Genomic DNA, 16,696 nt, shown 5'->3' on the forward strand with positions numbered 1-16,696 from the left:
GTGACCCCCGCACACCGATCCCGCCTCCACCCGCTCTCCGCCGCCGCAGCCGCCCCTCCCAATTAAAGTTTCGACGGTATTTTAACTCCCCCGCGCCGCAAGGTAACCGCCCCGCCGCCTGCGCTGCCGAGGATGGCCCCGAGCGGCCGTTAGCAAAGGCCGCCCGGGTCCTGCCCTCAGGCCGCGGCAGCTCGCCGAGCCGCCCCCCCTCCCGCGGCACCGCCGCCCCGGCAGCGAGCGGGAGAACCGAGGCGGCAGCCCCCTACCGATCCGCTCCCCCGGGATCCTGCCCGGGGAGCGCCGCGCCGCTGGCCTGAGGGGAAAGTTTGGCGGGAAGCCCGTCCCCTCAGCGCGGCCGCGCCGGCCACCAGCCCCTGCCGCCCCGGCGGGCAGGGCCCCGAGCAGCGGCCGCGGTGGGAGGGGGGCTGATGGCGGCGGCGCAGGGTTGCGGGCGAGGGGCGGGGCGGAGAGCCCCTGTGGCTGCCATGGCCGCCTCCCCCTCCCCGCAGCCTCCCTTAAATACTATGGGGCGGCCGTAGCTGCGGCGGGCGCCGCTGCCGAGCGCACCATGCGGGCTGTCGTCGCCTTGGCCGCGGCGCTGGGCAGCCTGCTGCTCGGCGGCTGCCTCCTGCGCCTGGGCGGCCAGCAGCCCCTCCGCGCCAGGTAGGGCGGCCGGGCCTCGCCCGCTGCGGTGGGGCCGCGGGGCGGGAGTGCCTGGAGCCGGCTGGGGAAGCAGGAGCGGGACGTGGCGAGCCCCCCGCCGCCCTCCGCCGGGAGAGGGGCGCGGCGGCCCCCCGGCGCAGGCTGGGCTCGGCTCGGCTCCGTTGTTCGCGGCGTGCGAACGATTCGCGGGGAGGCGACCGGCGCCGCTCACGCCTGGTGATGCTTAACCGCTGGTTCTGACAACTTTGTTTTCCCGTCTTGCTTGCCAGGGGCTGGGAGGAGGACGCGGGAGTAGCTACTGTCACGCCGAAAGTGGTGCGAGCCCTCAGGTCCCCCCTAACGTCCCCTCCTCAGACCGAGAACAGGTACGGGCTGCCCGCCTTCGCGGACGGGTCGTGTGGGTCCGTGTGGAAGGGGCTACAGAAGCAGAAATTTGCCTTCGCTCCCATTCATTCTTCCTTTTGTTTTGGCAGCTTAATCAGAGAGAGCGTTGGAGACTCACTAGATGGAGAAAATGGAAATTCACTTTAACTGTAATAAATTGTTTGTTCATAGGCCCTCTTCGTGACAGCTGTCACGCTGCCCTTAGTTTTGAGCCCATTAAAATGTTGCGTATAGCAGTTTTGTTAATGTGCGACGCATAAAGTCCTTGCCGAATGGCATGTTCCAGGTATCTTTTACTCTTCTTTCCAGGAGGGTGGAGCTGGAGCTGGGTTGTATTGTTACCGGTTTTGTAATGTGTATTTAGTTAAAAATACAGATTTCTCCTTTAAAATCCATAGGATGAAGGCAAGACGTATGAAGCCTTTTTCATGTTGTGTAGCATCTTACTTCGTGGGAGCCCTTTTGCTTGATCCAGTGTTTTGATCTTCTAGATCAGTGTAGATCTTTGCTTTACAGCCTGTTATTTTATACTGTGAAGTTTAATATGAAAATAGTTGGTAAAATTAGCTGTGAAACAAGTCGTGTCTTGTGTGCAGGCTTCAGTATTAACGACTGTGTTTTCATGCTCTTGAGTCTTCACACGCTGTAGGAAAACTAACAGTGCAGAAGAGGGTGGTGTAATCCACACATGAGATACTACTATGTAAGAAGTAGTTTGCAAATATTTTTGCTATTCTCTTTTACGTTATGTGGCCTCATTAACATTGCAGTTCCAATGATTATTACATGTTAATATATATTATGGTTCAAAACACATGATAAAAATTAGAACTTGGGAATTTGGTTTTTAATGGGAACTGTGATGTCCTGGTTATATTGAAGTCCATGGTGACAATGCAGTTAACCTTACTGAGGCTGCCATCTCACCTAATCTAACTGAATTTGAGGTTGAAACAACATATGCTTTTCCTAAGTGAATGCAAGTGACGTTAGTCGTAGTAACCATTGCAGTGTACCCTAACAGTAGGTTTCTTACATGTTTCTGATGAGAGAACCTTGTGCTCCCTGTCTCAAAATTTAGAACTTTCACAAGCTGTAAGTTTATAACATCTTTCAAAATTAGAGTGAAACAAAATGAACAGGAACATTTGCAGAGTTCTAACTGTTGTTACATGCTTCTAGCCTGCTTCTCTTTCCTGTGGTCATTTTTTCCCTTTCTGCCTTTTTTTCCTTCTTTTCCGCTCCTTACAATTTATTGGTTTTGCGGTACGTACTCTGTTCTGCTTTGGTTTTGTAACTGTCAGTACATTCTCCACTCTGTTTTATGTTATGTCTGTGGTTCCCTCCTGCCCCGTCTTCTCATACTCTTCCTTTTCCCTGCTAGTTTCTGAGCTGCAGTCTCCTTCCACTCAGCTCTGTGTGCTAAAACATGGAGTCAAATTGACTAGAAATGCTGCCAGAGAGCACTTCAGAGAACAGAAGTCTAGCTACTTCCCATCTGCTGTTAGTATACTCACAACTGGGGCAAAGAAAGTGGAAGCAGCACATACCAAAGAGGGCTGAAAATCCATGGCGTGTATGGGTCAGTTTTTAAACTCTGTAATAAGGCAAGTGAGCATGAGATTTTAAATACATGTTTTTCCTCAATCTACTTGGAGGATTTTGGCACCAATTTGGAGCTAGTTTTGATCAACCTGAAATTGTATTTCTTCATGACTAAGTGACTGCAAAAGTGTGACAAGTAAATTATTCATCAAAGAAAGTTTCATTTCACTCTAGCTCCTATAACCGTAGCATCTTTGGAGGGGTGGCTTGGTGGCTGAATTCATGAGAGGATGTTCTTTCTCACCTGAGTGACTACGCTCAGTAAGCTGGCCTGACAGGAGTTTGTGGTGCATGTTTGGCATATGAGGAAGGAGAGAGGGCTGCTGGACTGACCAGGAGCTGTTACTTAATCCAGAGAGCAGCTGGACTGGGCGGGGAGCCATGCTGGAGGGGTTTGATCCAGGCAGCAGCTGGACTGGGCCTGGCTGAGGGCCATGCTGGAGAGATTTGATCCAGAGAGCATCTGGACTCATTCAGGAGATTCAGACCAATCCCTCAGTGATGGAGATGGATGGTCTGGTCAATAGGAATTAGATTCCAGTTTGCAGTGGGTTTATGCCGCAGTATCCATGAGTATAGCATGAGTATTAATCTTAAAATAGATTGTACAGGGGTTAGTGAATTTTGGGCTATGTTAGTATGTTGATGCGTAAAACTAGGAACAATCTATTGGTGCAGACTTCCTGAAGTATGGTTCTCCTGAAGTACCCTGACAGTTTGAATAGCATTGCTGTGTTGCTAACAGCAATGTCCTTTCCTGCATAAGAGTGAGAGGATGTGCACAGATGTTAGGTTCAAGTCTGATCTCTTCATCAGTTTCACGCATTTTTCTGGAAAGCAAAGATTTTTCTCACCAACTTTGGTGGGAGGATCCAGGAAAGGAAAAAAAAAAAAAACTTGGACACTATGCTTTTTGAACTCTAAGTATAAGTAAGCTAGACAATCTTCAGAACTGCAAGCTAATCTTTCTTCTTATCATGGTTTACTTTGCTGTTGGAGGCATATTTGTAACCAGACATCTCCTGAAGAATCTCTAAGGCCCTATTATTCTGTTGCCTCGCAATATTGAAAGCTAATCTGCTCTTTTACTTTGAGTAATTCTTTTAAAAGGATGAAACTGAAGGATGAAAGGATGAAAAGCAGGGGATTGGTTCAGACTGTTGTAGATATTTAGGCAGCTATTATGCACAGCAGTGTTTAATTAGATGGTGACCAGGCACCTAAAGTTCTCTGAAGTTCTGTGTCTTAGTAAATAACCTTGAAGATGCAGTTTGTCTTTTACAGGACACTTCTTACCACTTTTTCGTGTTAAGTACTACATAACTCGAAAGATGTGACTGCCTCTACAGTGTGACTTCCAGTTTTTGTCTTGGGTTTATTTCATAGCCTACTGTGCCTGTCAGTAGGGTTTCTTACTTTAAAAAAAAGGCCATTGTTAGTAAGATTTCTCTGGTAGTCCCCAAATTTATTCGTGGAACTGGTATCATTTACACTGCAATACTATGTTTCTCTGGCAAATCCTCATGCCTATGCCTCACACCATCCTCTCAGTTTTTAAGCTGTAACTGCAAGTACAGCTTAAAATTGCTTAAACCAAGAGTACAACCAAAAGAAGTAGTCTTGCACTTGTCACACCTTTAGACACTTGGCCCTCCCTCCCTCCCCATGTTTGTGCTGGCATGTTTGTATAGTCACAGCATTAATAGCAAAATAGAGGGTTTGGTACTGCTAGTGCTTATCGGGCAAAGGTGACATAATAAGAGGAGCTAGGTAGTCTTTTCGTTGTTATGAGGCCCAGGGTATGCAATGTTAAGCTTGGGCAGAAATTCTAGCTCCTTTTGTACTGCCCAGGAATATATAGCAGATAAAGAATGCCAGCTCCTACGAGGGAACTGAAAATAGTTTTCTCGAGCACTATTTATATACAAGTAATAACAAGGCAGCAGTACCCTGAAGAACTGACCACCACTACTCTGTTATTCTGTTTGTGTTGCCAATTTTAAGGCATTCACTTACTGTTTCCCTATCTTACTCTCTGTCCTCGCAGGTCCAAGGCAAGCACGGTGTAGAGACTGTTGGGGTAATTGAACAGTGAGAGGAAGTGATTGAGGAGCTATGAGTAAACAAGTTAGTATTAATACAGTGTTCCATAGTGTTGGTTTCTCCAATTCCTCTCTCAGTAGCAGATCTTTATGCAGGCCTGGGGAATAAACAACTATACCTAATTAACTGTGCTACAGAGACCTGTACATTCTGTCTTCTGTCAAGATACTGCATTCTGGCAGGCAGCAGGGGAAGAAGAGACAGGTTATTACCACAATCATGAACAGTAGCTTAGTATATTGCACAAATAATTTGTTACAGTTTAGATAGTCAGCACTGGTGGCCACTTCACTAATTTTACTGCTCTCTTAGTATTTTTTCCCTTCATTCCCAAGTGATGCATGCAGACATATTTTAGGAGCACATTTCTAACACATACCTCATGTATTAGTTCTGTCTAAATGAATAGGTGTTCAGTTGAAAGCTGCTGCCAGGACACATTTATGTTCTGACAGTGGTGAAAGGTTTCCCAGCCTCTTTCTGTTTACTTGATTCAAGTGAAACTGCTCTGTCATTCTGTCTATCGTGTACTATTGTAACATCATTTTAGTGTAAGTACCTTATTCTTTTCACTTTACCCACCATGAGACTCTGAATGTTGTTTGTCATGTTACCTGTCATGTGGTTTATGGATTTTATAAATAAAAAGTATCTGATGTTATGTATACCTGCACTGGAAGGTCCTCCAAATAATTTCAAAATGCAGCTTGTCTCAAAGACCTGATTTAGCATTCCTTAGATAAGCAAAACCTCCATGGGAACTTGAACAAGGATAGTAGGATCAGTCTCTTTCACAGTTACTGTGATTAATGTTACAAGACAAATTCTTACTCCTATGGTTTGATAAAGCCATTTTTATAGTCCATTTCACCAAGCATTTAAATTGTGTATTGTGTATTACCTTATTAATCAAGGTGTTGTGAACCTTAAAACCGTCACTATGTTCTTATCATCTGATTAATTTGAAACAGTGTCAAAGATGGCACTTAAGAGCACCCTTCCTAGGGAAGTATGGATTACGGGTTTTTAATAGTATTCAACTAATAGACTATGAGATTCAAATATAAATTAGTCTCTTCAAGGGAGAGATTAAGACAGAAGGTATTCACAATCTGGATAGTGTTGTTCAGTGCCACTTTGGTAGAAGGATATAAATGTGCAGTTTTGCATGCAGAAGTTACCCTTTTTAGCTGGAGATCCTCAGCTGGAACAGGGTTCAGAGGTCCTTGTGCTGCTTCAGGCAGACAAGAGCAGGAAGCCGTAGAAAAAGTGCAACAACTGGTTCTGCTGGGCACTGAGTGTTTAAAGCCAATGAATGGGATTTTTCCTTATGTTGTGTGGACTTAACTCTTGCTGAATTTAGGGGTGAAATTATCGTTGCTTTCAGTGCTACCAGACAGTCCAGTTCTTAACCCTTTTTGAAAATCTCACCCCACATTTTTTCAGTTGTTTCCAGCTGATTTTGTGGGAATTCTGGAAGGTCGACCTTTCAGTCCTGGGCATATCTTTATGTTATAATATAATTCACAGCACTATATTTCTTTCTTCCATCTGCTTCCCCCCCCCATCCTTTTTTCATCCATCTTATGTCCATCCATTTTCCTACTCTGATAACTGTTTGAGGTTAAGTTTAGTTTTGTTTTTAAAGGGCTTCCCTTTTCTTTCCCTTCCTGTATCACTGCTCCCTCAGAACCCCATGTTAACTGAGGTACCTGTCTGTCCAGTGATTCCCTGCACTAAGACTCCCTATAGTCTCAGGACTGAATGCTACAGGTGCAGCAAAAGGGACTGTGGACTTCCCATATATTTTTTTCTATTTCTTATTCTAACAATGGGTGCAATCCTTGTTTTAAAGAATTTTACAGTTTAAGGAATTGCTGTCTTCCTGAGAGCAAGATGTAGAATAACACCGTGCTGATAAATATGGCACATAGTCTTAATCTACTGTGGATTTATTAAAGTACAGATGGTGTACTTTCTGAGTTCCTAGAATTACCATAGGAAGTATGTGGTCCTCAAGCCATTTGTATATGATTTTAAAAAAACACCTGTTTTTCAGATTTAGGCCAGTGAGGTTGGTTTTGAAACACCTCAACCCTAAAGGAAATACAGCAGGAATTTCCCTATTTCATCAGGTTTATGAGTTCAAGACAACAGGACATAACATGGTTTCCACTTCAAGTTCTCATCTAGCCTAAGAGTTTGCAAATTTAGTTGAATGTAGCCTGATATCTGCATTGTTAGGCATGTTATCAGATTTCATTGCAGGAGTTCTAGTGCAGTTCTAAGTATTGAACGAAGACTGTCATCCACTAGGTCAGGTAAATTCCTTTAGTGATAAATGTTGCCTAGCATAATTGTCCTAAGTGATGAGAAATCTAATCTGAGTCTGATGTCTGCACAACTTTGCAATGAATAATGCAGAAGTCTGGACTGCCCCTTGCACACCCCTCTTATCTGAATGCAAAAATCTTTCACTCATGTGAAGCAGAGGCCTCTCTGACAGTGAAACAGAAATTCAGAAATTTAACTTTTAGTAAAACAAGTCATTGTTTTGCATGTCTTGTTTTATTTTTTATCTTTTTGCACCATATAAAGAGCATTGACTAAATTTTGTGTGGAAAAAGCCACAGAAGAAGCACTTTGGTGATCTGTCTTATGCCTGCATTATATAGATAAAGAATTTGGATTAAAATTTGTGTCTGGCTTTCCCCACAGCTGTGCCATTTTCCCAAATCTTTACATGTGTCATGGAAAGGGAAGGAAAGACTCCTTATTCCTTTTTTCTCCCCTTGATGGCTGTAAAAGTGATTGTCAGGATTTAATGACAAAATAGAACAGGCATTTATTTTGCTCATTCTTTTTTATCTGACTTCTTCCTTTCTGAATTTTTCAAGTCTTGAAAATGTGTGCATAAAAAGCAATTACATATTAAAAAATGAGGCAACTTGCTTCAGTTGATCTTAGTGCTATGAACCTAAAAAGACTAAGTCTGTTGAGTAAAGCTTGTATTTGGTTGAGAGAATATTTATTCACTGCCCTGCTGATCTCAGGACATAAATTAAAAGGAAGCTGTAAGGACCTTGTAATGATTCTCTGCACACAGTTGAAACCTACTTGTGAAAGAATGTTGGTTCCCCGACAGTGCCTGCAAGCGCACCTCGCAGCGAGCTGATCAAACCTAACCGCCTGCCCTGACTTGGTCTTCCTGGCAGGCTTCATGTGTTAAAGAAGTTCTCCTCTGTGGATCAGAAGGGCTGGGGCCACTTCTCAAATCAGCATCCAGCATCTTGATTTTTAGTTGTAATGAAAGACTTATTTGCAGCAGTAACATGCATGATACCAATAGGTCTTTTTTTAAGGTGCTGTTTATGCAGCTAAGCAGTGCCTGTAGCCATTTCTCTTACTTTAAGCTGCAGCTGCAGAAGAATTATTTGAGCTTACTGAGTTAAAGAAGCAAGAGAGAGGAAACATGATTTAGTGCTAACTAAATTTGTTTGGGAATTGATGTTGGGTTCTTTTGTGAAAGGGCCCACCTGGTTCTTCAGTGTAGACAAAACCATTCAGACCAAGCTGCCGCAAACCTGTGTGTGTAAATGTTGTAGGCAGAATATTTGCTGGCACTTACTATGTAAGTTCTGCTGAGGTATTTGCTCTGAACTGTGTGCTCTGAGAGCTGTCTGCGCTCACATTTGTATGTCGCTCCTTGAAAAAGAATTTGGTAAGGACCTGTATGCAAAATCAGCCAAGGAGCTCTCAGTAAGTAATGCCAGCTGTTACTATCTATTAAAGTCACCGCAGAACTGAAAGGACAGAGGTTTATGTTGTGTTGTCTTACCATTGCCCTAAACCAGGGGAATGCAGACTGCATACTTCCTTGGGGGCACTAAATGTATACTGGGAAACAGTTCCTGATGGTGGAAAGAAAGGGAGAGAGCTGATCTCTCTCCTCTGCAGCCTACATCCTGGGTGAGTTGCTCCTGTGCAGTGACTGATTAACTAGAAAATTCATGGGCAATGGAAAGAGAAGGAAAGGCGCTTTGTTCCTTTTCCTCCTGTCATAGCTATGAACATGCCAGTCAGTTCAGTGGCAAAATAAACAAGCATTTATTCTACTCTTTCTTCTTCAGTCAGTCGTCTTCTCATTTGAATTAAGGTTTTAGTTGTTTAAGAAGAGAAGGCTTAGGGGAGACCTTATCAATATCTGAAGGGAGGGTGCAAAGAGGATGGAGCCCGGTTCTTCTTAGTGGTGCCCAGTGACAGGACCAGAGGCAATGGGCACAAACTGAAACACAGGAGGTTTTCTTTGAACATCAGGAAACACTTTTTCACTGTGAGGGTGATTGAGCACTTAGATCGTTGTCCAGGAGGTTGTGGAGTCTTCACCCTTGGAGATATTCAAAAGCCACTGAACGCAGTCCTGGGCAACTGGCTGTAGGTGGCCCTGCTTGAGCAGGAGGTGGAGCACATGACCTCCAGAGGTGCCTTCCAACCTCAGCCACTCTGTGATTCCATGACTTGAAATGGTATCTTTTCCAAGTAAGATCTTCAAAATCAGCTTGTCAGAAATCTTGTTGCTAAGTGGTCTCCATGTTTTAACAGGTGAAGGCAATGGAGTTTTGGTCCTTGTTGGTAAAAGGAATGATGGTTCCGAAGCAGAGCGCGTTGTGTACAAAGCAGGGAGACCCTTTCTCTTTGAGTGCCTCTGTATAGAGATGGCTCAGTTGTTCTGTGTTTCTAAGAATAGTATGGGTTCTGTTCACTGCTGCAGCTCACACCCAGGGGTGAATGACACAGCATCTACGTCTTCTGTATTTCCAGTTCTGGTTTGGACAAGTAGGTTGCAGTGTCCAAGTGCTCCAGAAGTAGTGAATCAGTGGAAAGAACCCAAAAGGAACAGGGCAGGGGGGAGAGGGGAAGATATTGAGGAGCAAGGAAAATAAAAATGCTGGAGAAAAAAACCTTCATGCTAAATGACAGTATGCACAGCAGAAGGTTGATGATGGAAGAGGGTGATTGTATGAGATTGAACCTAGATACAGGGTGAACTGAGGTGAATGGAATAAGACCTTGGTATCTCAGTCATTTACTAATTTACAGCTCAATCTTCTACGGGGACTGCCAAAGCAAGAGGACCACACGAGCTTGGTGAAGATAAGACAACAGGAATTAAAGATCACTGTCTGGCACTGGCCTTGGTTCCTTTTACAAATATTTATTCTCATTGTGTAAATAAAGAATAAACAAGGGAGGAAGTATTAAGCTCAAGTCAATAAGTTAATGTCCAAGTAGAAAGATCCACTTCACCTGTGGTGTTTCCTGTACGTATTATATTGGCTCTGAATATTGCACTTCATCAACAACTTTAGCAAATCACATTTGCTAAATATTTCACTGGTGAATATTTTAAATATCTTCAAACATAATGTTCAAGAGGCTTCCCATTTAATTTCTTTTTTTTAAATTACATTTTCTGATTACAGTGTAAAGCAGAAAATAAAATTCAGACTATGAAATAGGGTTACTTTAAAGAATCAAATATTTTATAGGCACAAGCAGCAAACTCCCCTTTTATACAAGAGCTTCACAATAGAAGTCAATAAGATTTCTTTGGTAATGTTTTCAGCTAAATCAACAGTTATTAATCTTATTGTTATAGCAAAGTAAATGTGACGGCATTGTCAGAATATGTTCTCTCTTTTAAAGTTTGTTGCTTTCTCTTCCCCCCACCCCGCAACAGAACAACTGTTAATAAAAATGGAATTTACCAGTTCGAACAGGCTTCAAAATGTAAGGCAATTCAGGACAACATTTTGTCATCATCTATCAAGAAGAAAAGGTAGGTGTTTGCTGTGCTTTCTGCTTTGTTTGTTTTAAATAGAAGGGTAAAAGATTGTCCTCTTTTACATAATTCTCAATTATATTAATGTGGAGCTATACAGCAGGAAACTGAAATTGTTCAACCAATGTTTGCCTGCATTTTGTCTTTCACGTGAATTAGATTTGTTCAAGGTTGGATTTTATTTTTTTTATTTTCACAATATAAGTCAACAAGATTTCTCCTTGCCAGTTAGCAACATTTTATTCCAAGATATTCACAAAAAAGTTGAACAGAATCTCTGAGGTATAATTTCATTCTTGAGTGTCTTTTTCCTGATTGGTGAAAACTGCTATGAGCAACCTCAGTTAATAGATTCTTTTCAGCATATTCACTAGAGTAAGTATGGAAATGTACTAGTATAAAAACTTGCTAATTAATTGCACTCATTATAATAACTAGTTTGTAGGAAACTAATAATTTGATTTTAGATATATTGAAAAAACACCCCAAATTAATTTGGGGTTTCAACTTGCTGTTTTGCCTTTTCCTGACACAGAAAAAGAATCTTTGTTATCAGCCCTGCTCAAATTCCTTGCCACTTTCTAAAGTGAAAATGGGAGAAGCAGTCCGTTGCTTTTGACATGTAACATTTTGCCTGTATGGATGCACTAATAAATAAAACATTGTAAATAAGAAAGGCTTCCCATTAGGACCAAGTTCCAGCTTAAAATTATGTGCCATGGTGTCTTTAAAATTGAAAGCTCCCCCCCCCCCCCCCCCATTTGTGAAGAGAAGAAATGGAATGAGAAACAAAAGCTCCACTAAAAATAATTATGTGCCTTTCCCCATTCAAAGGACTGGAGAAGTCAAATTTTTCCTTAACACAGAAACAATGTTAAATCATGGTTTTGAAACATCTCCTGTCTTTTTTGCCCCCTCCTTGCTTTCTCATTGAGTTTTAAGATCTTTCACCTGTTTTTAAGTCACCATGTTCCCAGCATTCTGTCTTTACTGTTTTAATTCTTTCTTTTTTTTGTCCTCTATAACTTCTTCTCCCACAAATATTCCACCTCATCAGCAACACTATCATTGAAGTTTTACTCTTTTCAAAGGTGGTAGACCACTACGTTACTGATGCACAGCTAGAGAGAGCTGAAACAGAGACTGGCAAACAGAGGTCCAAGAATACAGTTGACTGAAAAATTGAGTGATTAACACCAAGGGAAGGACAACAAGTCACTGCATTGCCTCCAAAATCCAGTTATGGCAATATAAATGCCATTCTTTATCCTGTGTGTTACGAAGCTGTGCAGGCTGCAGTAATACAGACGTGCTTTTCATATCTAGAATGTTTTGGAACTGAGCTTGTAGGAGAAACTTTAGAAAGTGTGAGACCTTTATTCTGTGGCTAAAGAGAAAGGAGCTGCACCATTTAATGAGACAGAAGATGAATTGGGCAGGTAGGAGGAGAAACTGATGCTTGGAACAAAGGAGCAAGGGATTGCTTTATGCCGTGAATATTGCAACTCATTGCCCTTCACTGAGAGGAGCTGCAGGGATCTTTGTTGCTTTTTGAAAGTGTGACCCAGAGACATAGTATATAAATGCTTTATATTGCAGTTCTAGGCTTTCGGGGACATTCTGGACACTCTTCCCTCTTAAGTTGGCAGAAAGGGAAAAAAATTACTAGTTTAAAGCTTGTCAAATTATTTGATAGTAAAAAATGCTATGTAAGTGGGACGTAGTTATAGCAGGTATGTGCTGGTGGTGATAAAGAGTCTGAAATGCTGAGTTTTGCTGGCATTTTTCCATTTTTATTCTAGAGCAAGTCCTACGCGCACTCTCCTGAGGGCTTTAAAAAACAGTAGTTGTTTTGGTAGTATTAAAGTGTCCAAAAGCAAAAGGGATCATCCTTTTCTCTTGCATTTCCTGCCATTGTTTTTTTTTTATTTGTTTCTTTCTTGAACATAAGCTGCCAGGTTGGAATATTTCCTTTTGTCACTCCTGCTGCCCAATTTTCCTTCTAATTCAAATAGCTTTTTTTTCAAGTAGGTGTTTACTTTTAGCAAGTAACTAGTGGGCCTTCATCTGTCTCTCTGTTCTGACATTTTACCTGTTGTCTCCCTACTATCTCAACACTTCTGTCCTTGCTGTTGTCCTTTAGATATCTGCCAAAAATTAGAAGATACTTATACTTTGTCAATGCCTCAACTGTGCATAATAATTCCACCTTAGCCACTGCAGTTAGTGTAGAAGGTCACTGCATACCTGACAAGTACTATAGGCAAAAAATGACACCTTCCATGTGTTATTTGTCAGCAAGGCTCATGCAGTATATGTCAGTTTCCTACAACAGCTTGTTATTATAATGGTTGTGGTACAGGTGGCAGCCAAAAACAGGACTAAACATGTTTCATTCACTATTTTCAGCACTGTAATTATTGTCTTGTCCATGTATTTTTATACTTAATTTAGCTGAGCTTTTTTATCTTAATAATAAAACCCTTTTAGGATCAGTGAATATGTGCTGTAAGCACCTGGGTGCCAGTGGAAATATATATACTGTCCCAGCTCTTTAAAACGGAACAGTGGAGAAGAGGACTGTCTGGGTTACAGAAGAGCCATGAAATGATATTCTGATGGCCTTCTGGACTGATTCCATTGGAGGAGTGAGTCCCCAAGGCTTCTTTAAAGCAGGAAATGCTAACATAGGCTTTTTGGGAGGAAAACAAAGCTTTCTGGGCTGTAAACCCAGCTGCAGCAAATCCCAGAGCTTCACTTTGAGTCTTTAAAAAAACAAATCTGTGGGAATATTGTCTGTATTCAAGTAGAGTTTGTTTCATGGAAGCCTTGTATCGGTGCAAGCAGATGTGGCAGCTGCCTTGCAGAGCTGCCGGAGCCAGGAGCTCCTGTCCCCCAGGACATGCTGCTGGGATGTCTCCGCCGCTTGCGGTGCTGTGCCAGCGCTGGCAAAGATGAGTTCTGACAGTCCGTAGTGTCTTTGTAAGTCACAAGAGGAGCAAAACTGGATGCATAGGGCAAGCAGAGGTGTTGCTCTCCCTTGTAAAGACCTGTAAGTGGTGGTTTTCTGGGTGATCTGGTGAGCTTAGACACCTCTGAGCAAGTGATTCCATCCAGTAGACAGCAGAGGAAAGGCAACAATGTTCTTGCATTGTAATTGGTGTTTTTATCCTAAGTGCAGCTTCTGTTACATGTATAAGAAGGTCCTCACAGTTTCTGACAGTGAGTGCCCGTGTTTCTCATGGGGCCTCAGAACTAGCATTAATGGATGATGCTTCAATTTTTCTCCTTACCAAATGTTTCCCTGTAACTTGCTAATAATTTGTCAGTCTATGCAATTTCTTTCTGAGCTGATGGTAATTTTTCTTTTCATTTCTGACTCTGATCTTCATCTTTTCAATGTCTTTAGGCTAGAATTTGCTTTTTCTGTTTTTTTTTCTCCTGGATAAAGATAGCCTAAGTAACTCTTCATGCCGTGTTATTCTATTAACTTTTGGAGTTTTTCCATAAGTCCCAGCATCTAAGGGTTATTTATTGTTTAGCCTTAAGGAGTAAAACTAGATGAGTGATTCAACATCAGCATAGGCTATTTCAGTCCTGTGCTTCTATCCTATCCTCCCTTTACACTCACTCCCTGTCCTGCCCTGTGCTGGTACTGACACTTGTCTGACCCCATGATGAGCCGATTTAGGTAGCAGCTTCAGCAAAAAAGTAGTTCCTTTTTCTCTGGCTGCAGTTCCAAGGCTGCTAATACAACATACCAGCAGGCAGCTGCCAAAATAAGAAGGCCTTGTTCCCAGTTTCGCTGCTTCCATCACTCCTTGCTTATACTGGCTGTGGCATTTGTTGGAATCTTTCCTGATCTAGTTTAACATACTAAAGACGAAGAAAATGCATATGCTTATTTTTTTCCTTCTGGGTTATTTTTTTGCCATGGCAGTAAATTAAAGTGGCCTATGAAGGCATTTGATAAGTGCAAAAGCTGGGAAGAACAAAACAGAAGTCAAGTAAGTACCAGCAGTGGCACAAGGGAGAGGACAGATTTGGAGTTGGACTGGAAGGAGGGAGAATGTACTGCACCAGGTCAGGTCAGCTACAGCTGCAATGAAACTACTTTCGCTCTTCTCCCACTTCTGCCCATTCATTCCTGCTCTCTTGAGTTGTGCAAGGGCTCAGTAAAATCAGTTTAGTCACAATCATCTAGTTCTTTTAAGAGTTTGCTAAGTCTGGAGAATTAAGATTGTATATGTTGTCACAAGTGCAAACTTGAGCCAAAGACTAGTTCTAATGCAATATTCCTCTTAAAAGTTTCAGTTCTTTTTCCACATAGAAATGGGACATGATTTTACTCAGGGGTATATAAACAAGTTAACTTTAGCAGTTGCAGTACTTTTATGAAGCAAACAAAAAGTGGGATCTGTTTTTTCAAATGTTTACCATAAAGCTATGGTACTAAAAGCATGTTGAACACAGAGAGAGAAAGAAGCTTTTGGCTTGTTGACCTCTGCTGCTGCAAGCTGCCACAGCCTTTTTTATATTCCTTTTTATCAATTCTCATGCTCCATTTAAAAACAAGAGACATTTCTTGCCATCCCAACTCTTGTAAAACTATTCGAAATACACACTTCTAAGTTCCAGCTAAAATAAACTCATGATCATTTGGTTTTGGGCCAATGCTAAGCCATTTTTGCTAAAATAATACAAGGTAGATCTTTTCTGGAGACGTGAGTTTGTAGTCATGGCATCCATATCATCTCTTCTTCCCATTCCCCCAGCCCTCCTCATAAGTCAGTGTTTTTTAAAAGCCCATATTAGGATCCAAGCACAAATGGGAGAAGTATTAACATTGAACCGGTAAGGGAAGAAATGTCTCCGTTCTTTTGACTTCCATGTTCTGAAGTATTTCACATATGGACAAATTTGAATCTCTTGAAAGGGTTTAAAAGGAGCAGAAAGCTCTTTGGTTACATGTACCAATGTAACCAAAGTGCTAGCTGATGTAAAACAACAGATTGTTTTATTTAAGAGATAATTTGAAGGAAAACGTACATCTGTAAATATTGGTCTGTGGTCTTAGCTAATTGAACTGAGCTTTGGGGACTTTATAAGGTAAATAAAAGAAAAGGCCTAAGAAGTGTAATGTTTCATCATGGCTTGCAAGAGTCACATTTCAAACATTTTTGTAGTTTAAAACACCAAATACGAGAGGTTTTTTGTATTATTTTGGACTTTTGCACTTGAGGTGATTTCTAGTAACTTCAAGATATTTATGGTCAAATATTTAAGTTTGAAACCAGTGTACTTTTGAAAGTTTCTGAAAAGAAAAGTTCATTAGGACATCACTATTAGGAAGAGATGTTTAATAGGCCATGCTAATTAAATGAGGATAGTACTGTTACAAATTACAAAAATAAAATAGGTCATGGAGTTCTAAAAGCAATCTATTATATATGCACCATGCACATTATTATTAACACATGCATCATTTGAATGTTTTAGAGACTGTTTCTAAATATACATACATATATATTCTAGTGTTTGATGTTATTGCCTTTTTTTAGATATTCAGAAGATTATTATCTTCACATAGTCACAAAACTGCAGAACTGCACCTGGATAAGGAGACCAGAAGAATCTACAAAGTTCAGGTAATTTTCATTGTCTCATTTAGAAAAACTGTTTACCCTCAATTTGTCTAACAAGCCATAAGTTTAAATCTTCCCTTTTGAAAAGATAATTTTGTATTACTTTTAGACTGCATTCATAGCTATACATTTCTGTTAATCTTTTGATGCTGGGACTCCTTCTGTTTATTTGAATTCAACTGTGCAAACTGAGTAGGATAAAAGAACTACACAAATGAAGTAATTTCACCTGTATCCACTATAATGAATAGTTAACTAACTTAAGTAGAATGGATTAAAATATTCCTGACGCAAAACCTACAGTATTAAAAAAAAAAATAAAAATCACTAATGTAATTTTGTCCATCTGATCTGGCACTCATAAAAGAATGTGTAATGAAGCAGTGTATTTTTTACCCCAAGACTATTGCTTCTGTTACAGAAGTGCCCAAGGCACTCATTAGGTTTGACGCTG

At 41.4% G+C, this 16,696-nt stretch overlaps 1 protein-coding gene across 1 annotated transcript in view; it reads left to right on the forward strand.

Moving 5' to 3' along the window:
- Window positions 1–510: 510 nt before the first annotated feature.
- Window positions 511–16,696, forward strand: part of ST8SIA6 (ST8 alpha-N-acetyl-neuraminide alpha-2,8-sialyltransferase 6) — a 47,785-nt gene continuing 31,599 nt past the window's right edge. Inside the window, exons 1-4 of the mRNA XM_075048240.1 lie at window positions 511–663; window positions 933–1,028; window positions 10,496–10,594; window positions 16,159–16,245. Of these exons, the coding sequence (XP_074904341.1) occupies window positions 569–663; window positions 933–1,028; window positions 10,496–10,594; window positions 16,159–16,245 (377 nt within the window). The 5' untranslated portion in view covers window positions 511–568. The remainder of the gene's footprint in view (window positions 664–932; window positions 1,029–10,495; window positions 10,595–16,158; window positions 16,246–16,696) is intronic.

Source organism: Buteo buteo, chromosome 2 (assembly GCF_964188355.1).
Source record: "Buteo buteo chromosome 2, bButBut1.hap1.1, whole genome shotgun sequence".
NCBI lineage: Eukaryota > Metazoa > Chordata > Aves > Accipitriformes > Accipitridae > Buteo > Buteo buteo.